The sequence below is a fragment of the Argentina silus genome (genome assembly GCF_951799395.1).
Source record: "Argentina silus genome assembly, chromosome: 22".
NCBI classification, from domain to species: domain Eukaryota; kingdom Metazoa; phylum Chordata; class Actinopteri; order Argentiniformes; family Argentinidae; genus Argentina; species Argentina silus.
In genome coordinates this window covers 743,198-750,697 of record NC_139676.1, presented here as the reverse complement: position 1 = coordinate 750,697, position 7,500 = coordinate 743,198, and the positions used below count along the sequence as shown (strand labels likewise).

General features: G+C 51.6%; 1 protein-coding gene across 1 annotated transcript in view; it reads right to left on the bottom strand.

The window, feature by feature from the left end:
- LOC310821981 (ATP-binding cassette sub-family C member 2-like) overlaps nt 1–7,500 on the bottom strand; it is a gene marked incomplete at both ends in the record, with an annotated part of 16,263 nt that overhangs the window by 8,306 nt on the left and 457 nt on the right. Inside the window, 7 exons of the mRNA XM_083694270.1 lie at nt 531–709; nt 1,347–1,602; nt 1,986–2,041; nt 2,508–2,630; nt 2,794–2,928; nt 3,286–3,429; nt 3,848–4,021. Of these exons, the coding sequence (XP_083550396.1) occupies nt 531–709; nt 1,347–1,602; nt 1,986–2,041; nt 2,508–2,630; nt 2,794–2,928; nt 3,286–3,429; nt 3,848–4,021 (1,067 nt within the window). The remainder of the gene's footprint in view (nt 1–530; nt 710–1,346; nt 1,603–1,985; nt 2,042–2,507; nt 2,631–2,793; nt 2,929–3,285; nt 3,430–3,847; nt 4,022–7,500) is intronic.

The following is a 7,500-nucleotide window of genomic DNA, read 5'->3' as shown; positions in this document are numbered from 1 at the left end:
CACACACACACACACACACACACACACACACACACGCACACACACACGGTCAGTTTGCTCAAATATTATCCTAAGTTTCATGTAGCCTCCTTCTGTAAGGAGGTCACTTAAAAACCTTGAGCAATGATGTCGTATTTATTGGACAAACAACACAATAGTAAACAGTAAAAGTCTTTGATGATGGAGTGTCACAATGACTCAGCAGGATCCTCAGAGGACCATATAAGGAGCTGGAGTAGAGTGTACACAGACATGTTCAGACATGAGAATACTGGGACCAGGGGAGGCTGGTGGAAGTGGAAATCGGAGGACGGGCTCATTGAGGACGGGCTCATTGTAATAGCCCTGTGACGGGTTGGGGTCGCGCTCCCCAGTACAGTCCCTAGGTGTCTCCCTCCATCCCTCCGTCACCAGTACGGTCTCTAGGTGTCTCCCTCCGTCCCTCTGTCCCCCCGGACTGCTGTGACCCCTGCTGTGACCCCTGTTGTGACCCCTGCTGTGACCCCTGCGACCCAGAGCATGTGACTCACTTGAGGAGCTGTGGACTGACGAAGGCGAGGAGGTCCTGCAGCAGCTTGAAGAAGGCTGACTCTAACAGGACCCCTCTGAAGGTCTTATAGATGGAGGGGATGAGGTACGACTGGGGGTAGTCCTCCACCTCTTTCTCCTTCTTCTCCTTCTTCTTGTCCTTTGTTTCCCCCCGTTCCTCCTATTAAACGACAAAACAAAACAAAATAAAACAGTTGAGTTCTCACTCTGTTCAGCACAGACAGACACATTCAATGTGAGTCAGAGAGGCTCTTAGAAGGATTACGGTATACAGAGAGGCTCTTAGAAGGATTACGGTATACAGTATGTTATAGACTGCAGTATCGGGGAGGCTGATGGAGGTAGAAATCGGAGGACAGGCTCATTGCAATGCATTCCATCCCATGCACTACAATGAGCCCGTCCTCCGATTTCTACCTCCACCAGCCTCTCCTGGTCCCAGTATTCTCATGTCTGAACATGTCTGTGTACACTCTACTCCAGCTCCTTATATGGTCCTCTGAGGATCCTGCTGAGTCATTGTGACACTCCATCATCAAAGACTTTTACTGTTTACTATTGTGTTGTTTGTCCAATAAATACGACATCATTGCTCAAGGTCCTGGGACGGATATACAAACACAGATGAATCAAACGTGTGGTGAGAAGAGGACGTCTGAGAGAGAGTGAGTGCATGACTGTGTGTGTGTGTGTGTGTGTGTGTGTGTATGTATGTGTTTGTGTGTGTGTGCGTGTGTGTGTGTGTGTGTGTGTGTGTATACAAGCTCTTGTGACAGCCTGTCCCCATCTGTCCTCACCATCACCAGCACGTCCTGACTGATGCCCTTGCCCATGCCGTTCCTTTGCCCGTTCCTCAGCTCCTCTGCCTGGGCGCGGCCTCTGTGTGTGTCCCCTCTCTTCCCCGGCTTCTTCTGGAGCCGGCTCCTCGCCGCCTTCAGCTCCTTCTGCATGTGATGCTGGAAACTCTGGCTGATCTGAAAGGTGCTCTCTGCCGTCCCCAACTCCCACATGTCCTCCTGCACCAGGGGACGCTTGAAGCCATTTATCACCATGCTGGGGGGAGGGGGGAGGAGGGGGGGAGGGGACACAGGGTGAGGAGGGCTGAGAGGACACAGGGGAGGCGGAGGAAGGCCAGGGGGGGCAGAGGAGGTCAGGGTAGGCCGGGGGAGGCCAGGGGAGGCCGGGGGAGGCTGAGGGAGGCCAGGGGAGGCCAGGGGAGGCCGAGAGAGGCCAGGGGAGGCCAGGGGAGGTCACGACAGGCCAAGGGAGGCTTGGGGAGGCCGGAGGTAGAAATCGGAGGACAGGCTCATTATAATGCATGGAATGGAACAAGGAATGGAATCGAAACGCATGACAACGAGCCCGTCCTCCAATTTCTACCTCCGCCAGCCTCCCCTGAGTGAGAGGACAGACAGCGATTGGATGGTGGGCCGTACCTGTTGAACCAGTTGAAGGTGATTCTGCTGAGGAAGGCGGCCCCTGCCTCTGGGTTCTACAACACACAAACGACAGGATACAGGAACAATCAACGCTGACATCAAAGACATTCATAAAAGCTAAATCCAACAGAGCCCCTTCCTCTGGCCTCTAGCCCCTTTCCCTGGCCCCCTAGCCCCACCCCTAGCCCCTTCCCCTGGCCCCTAGCCCCCTGGCCCCCTAGCCCTCTGCCCCCTAGCCCCTTCCCCTGGCCCCTAGCCCCCTGGCCCCCTGGCCCCCTGGCCCCCTAGCCCTCTGGCCCCTAGCCCCCTAGCCCCCTGGCCCCTTCCCCTGGCCCCCTGGCCCCCTGGCCCCCTAGCCCCTAGCCCCCTGGCCCCCTGGCCCCCTAGCCCCCTGGCCCCTTCCCCTGGCCCCTGGCCCCCTGGCCCCCTAGCCCTCTGGCCCCTAGCCCCTTCCCCTGGCCCCTAGCCCCCTGGCCAGTTCCGTATTGTAGGTAGGTCATCAGAACCGTAGGTAGGTACCTTCTTTACCACGTCCTCGGCTTCCCGGGGGACGTCGGCGAAGGCGGACAGGATAAAAGCGATGAACTCCAGGCCAAAGGAGACGTAGAACAGGCAGAAGCGAGGGACGTCCGGGATCTCTCCCTGGAAACACAGACAGAACGAGGGAGGGAGAGAGGAAGAGACAGAAATGGGTACAGGTGTATATATACTACATATATCTACATATATATATATATATATATAGAGAGAGAGAGAGAGAGAGAGAGAGAGAGAGAGATCCAGTCATCCAGATTCCAGAACGTACCCTGAGGGCCTCTCGGAGAAGGGTCTGGAAGGGGAAGATGTCACACACCACCAGGAGCAGCCAGAAGAGGAAGAGGGACCCTGAGTCCACCGCTCCCTCCCTCCTCCCCCCCTCCTGATACAGCATCAGCAGGATCTACAGCAGAGAGGACAGCAATGCAACACACTTTACACTTCAGCATTCCACACTTATACAGACAGTTCAGACTGTTTTACAGCTTTAGCCTGTGGCAACATCTCCACAGTGTTTGGGCTCCTCTGCTTTCTTGTTATGTGCTGTTAACAGTGTTAGCATGAACCACAGTGACACTGAATAGCAGGGGAGGCTGGTGGAGGTAGACATTGGAGGACGGGCTCATTGTAATGCAGGGAACGGAATATCAAACACCATTCCTCCATTCCGTCTCATGCATTACAATGAGCCCGTCCTCCGATGTCTACCTCCACCAGCCTCCCCTGGACAATAGGACCGTCCCAGACGGGCTGTCTTTACCCATGAGGCAGCGAACAGGGAGGGGTTGGCGTACAACACCACTGGGTTCTTCTCCGTCAGCTCAGCTCCCCCCGGACCGTAATCCTCTCCCAGCGTCAAAGCCAAGCCGGCTACGGCCGTCAGGAACAACAGACCGGCCAGGACCTACAGACAGACAGACAGACAGACAGACAGACAGAGGGACAGACGGACAGAGAGATGGACAGACAGACAGATAGAGGGACAGACGGACAGAGAGGCGGACAGGCAGACAGAGAGGCAGACAGACAAACAGACAGACAGACAGACAGACAGACAGACAGACAGACAGAGAGGCAGACAAGCAGACAGACAGACAGACAGGCAGACAGACAGACAGACAGACAGAGAGGCAGACAGGCAGACAGACAGACAGAGAGACAGAGAGACAGACAGACAGAGAGGCAGACAAGCAGACAGACAGACAGACAGGCAGACCGTCAGACAGACAGAGAGGTAGACAGGCAGACAGACAGAGTTACATTGTGTGTTGATTGGGCAACGTTAGACAGGTCCTTGTGATGCTCTGTGAGGACGTCCGTACCTGCTTGCAGATGTACAGCTTGGAGAGGTGCTTGGTCCCGATCCCCCTTCTGAAGAGGGCAGCCAGGTGCCAGGGGGCACAGAGCCACAGGAAGCCCAGGGGCACCCACACCAGAACCGTCTGCTCCACACACAGGGGTAGGTCTGGGTCCTCTCGGTCCAGGAACGAGGCATTCTGAGGCACGCACGCACGCACGCACGCACGCACGCACCCACGCACACACACACACACACACACACACACACACACACACACAGGAGTCAGCCACATAGACACAAACACCTACCAGTGGGATCTAGCTCACTGATTAGAAATTTAATCAGAAGTGACTCACAGGTGATTAAAGCAGATGCCTAAACAGCATCTGACGTAAAAAGCAGTGTGTGTGTGTGTGTGTGTGTGTGTGTGTGTGTGTGTGTGTAAATCCCACTTGGCAAAAGCTTGGCTTTTAATAAGGGTGCATTTTACTTTATTTCTTCATCTTTTTTTATAGCTATTTGTATTTATTTTTTGACAGATTGTGGTGGTTTCTGCCCTGTGCTGAAAAATATAAAATATTCCCAAAACTAAACCACAAACCTTGTCAAGGGAACGTGATACACAGATCTGTTTGCGGTGTATGAATATCATAATAGGTGGTTCAGTCACGAGATCGTTAGGGTTAGGGTTAGGGTTATGACACACAGATCTGTTTGCGGTGTATGAATATCATAATAGGTGGTTCAGTCACGAGATCGTCGTCATTAAATGAATTGAATGCCTCTCGGCCAATCACAATGCTTGTTTTCATCAACCTGTTGTATAACCTCTATTTCCTGTGTAACCGTTGTATCAAAGCAGTCATGCCCTCTAGGCTGTTATTTATTGTCAATATTGTGACTTGGTATGGCTTTACCTAACAACTCCCCTTACCTGTGACGATACTGACGATAAATCACAGGCGTTATTATTATATTAATTGGGTATTAGCAGGTTAGCAATTTGTGATGGAAATTGCAGAACTGAGCTTGTTGGTCAGTAGAAATGTAACCATGTGATCGTTTAGATGAGGACGGTCCTTAGCCTTGGTATGAAGAACATGTCGACCATTTATGGTCACGAATTATGAGGTTGTTGTGCTTTAAAGAACCAGACCTATGAGAAAAGTGCTGTGCCCCGTGACTAGTGTGTGGAGACTGCTGTGTCCTATGACTAGTGTGTGGAGACTGCTGTGTCCTATGACTAGTGTGTGGAGACTGCTGTGTCCTATGACTAGTGTGTGGAGACTGCTGCGTCCTATGACTAGTGTGTGGAGACTGCTGTGTCCTATGACTAGTGTGTGGAGACTGCTGTGTCCTATGACTAGTGTGTGGAGACTGCTGTGTCCTATGACTAGTGTGTGGAGACTGCTGTGTCCTATTACTGATTCTCCTGCTGAGGAACTGAAACTGAAACGAGGCCGGATTGGAACTCCCCTGGCTGTCTCTCATAAGGCAGTCAGACGTTTTCTCTGTGCACAATAAAGAAGAAGAATGCTTGTCTACACTCTTGACTCGAGTGGAATCTTTGTTCAGTGTTAGAATTTACACAGCGATACTTATTCCATACATCACTTTTATACAGCAGTTACACAAGAAACAGAGATTGTGCATGCAGTGGGGTAATGCAGGTATAAGCAGGTTAGCAATTAATTGAGCACATCTTCAGAGGAGTGACATAAAGAGAATTTATGGAGCTGGGGTTGATAAGATAAAATAAGACTGAACCACAGGCCGACCAATGAACAAGGAGTCTTGGGTAGCATTGTACCATACAACCCTAATCCTAACCCTAACCTTGGGTAGCATTGTACCATACAACCCTAATCCTAACCCTAACCTTGGGTAGCATTGTACCATACAACCCTAATCCTAACCCTAACCTTGGGTAGCATTGTACCATACAACCCTAATCCTAACCCTAACCCTAATCCTAACCCTAACCTTGGGGAGCATTGTACCATACAGTACAGAAGTTGCCAGGTATTTACTTCAACATAACATTGTAAAAAGAATTGTAGAATAAAAATGTAAAAAAGGTACCTACAATAATAACCTATGAATTATTTGTTTGTTTCCTTGGGACTCAGTAAACAAGTACCACTCGACAGGACAACCGTATCTGAAACACTTGCCACCATTTCCTCCTTGTTACCCCACAATATTCTAGCAAATATCTATTTAATATATACAAATTAGAATGATTTATATATAAATGCTTTTTAAACTAATCTTTTCAGTGATGACTGTCTTTTTCGTGACGTTAATCTTTCTTCAATCACCATCGACACGTGACAAAAGTGCTGAGTCAAGCCGGTCGTTACGTAACGTAAATCAGTGCTGCCTCCACCCTAACCCTCACCCTGCCTCTAACCTAACCCTCACCCTGCCTCCACCCTAACCCTCACCCTGCCTCCACCCTAACCCTCACCCTGCCTCCACCCTAAGCCTCACCCTGCCTCCACCCTAAGCCTCACCCTGCCTCTAACCTAACCCTCACCCTGCCTCCACCCTAACCCTCACCCTGCCTCCACCCTAACCCTCACCCTGCCTCCACCCTAACCCTCACCCTGCCTCCTCACCCTGCCTCCACCCTAACCCTCACCCTGCCTCCTCACCCTGCCTCCACCCTAACCCTCACCCTGCCTCCACCCTAACCCTAACCCTCACCCTGCCTCCACCCTAACCCTCACCCTGCCTCCACCCTCACCCTCACCCTGCCTCCACCCTAACCCTCACCCTGCCTCCACCCTAACCCTCACCCTGCCTCCACCCTAACCCTAACCCTCACCCTGCCTCCACCCTAACCCTCACCCTGCCTCTAACCTAACCCTCACCCTGCCTCCACCCTAACCCTCACCCTGCCTCCACCCTAAGCCTCACCCTGCCTCTAACCTAACCCTCACCCTGCCTCCACCCTAACCCTCACCCTGCCTCCACCCTAACCCTCACCCTGCCTCCTCACCCTGCCTCCACCCTAACCCTCACCCTGCCTCCTCACCCTGCCTCCACCCTAACCCTCACCCTGCCTCCACCCTAACCCTCACCCTGCCTCCACCCTAACCCTAACCCTCACCCTGCCTCCACCCTAACCCTCACCCTGCCTCTAACCTAACCCTCACCCTGCCTCCACCCTAACCCTCACCCTGCCTCCACCCTAACCCTCACCCTGCCTCCACCCTAACCCTCACCCTGCCTCCAACCTAACCCTCACCCTAACAACGATGACATAAGACAACATCTCATAATGTCAAATAACAAATAAGTACTATCTGCGCTATCTGTACAGTGACAACTTAAAAAGACACTTTACAGTACATCATGTCATATTTATTTAATCCTTTACTTCTAAAACTGATAATATCATTTTGGTAAACAACACATATGCAAGGTCTGCCATTTAGCTGACGCTCTTATCCAAAGTGACCTACATTGCAGTGAGTTCATACATTTCAGTATACATGGTCCCAGCGGGAATCAAACCCACAACCTAAGCGTTGTCAGCGCCATGCTCGACCAACTGAGCCACAGAGGACCATGGTATGTAGCCTACGCATTTTTTTACTTATTTCTTTTACTTTTTTACTTTTACCTCAAAATACAAGTGTACCCAAACCTGGAAGAAGATGGGAATTC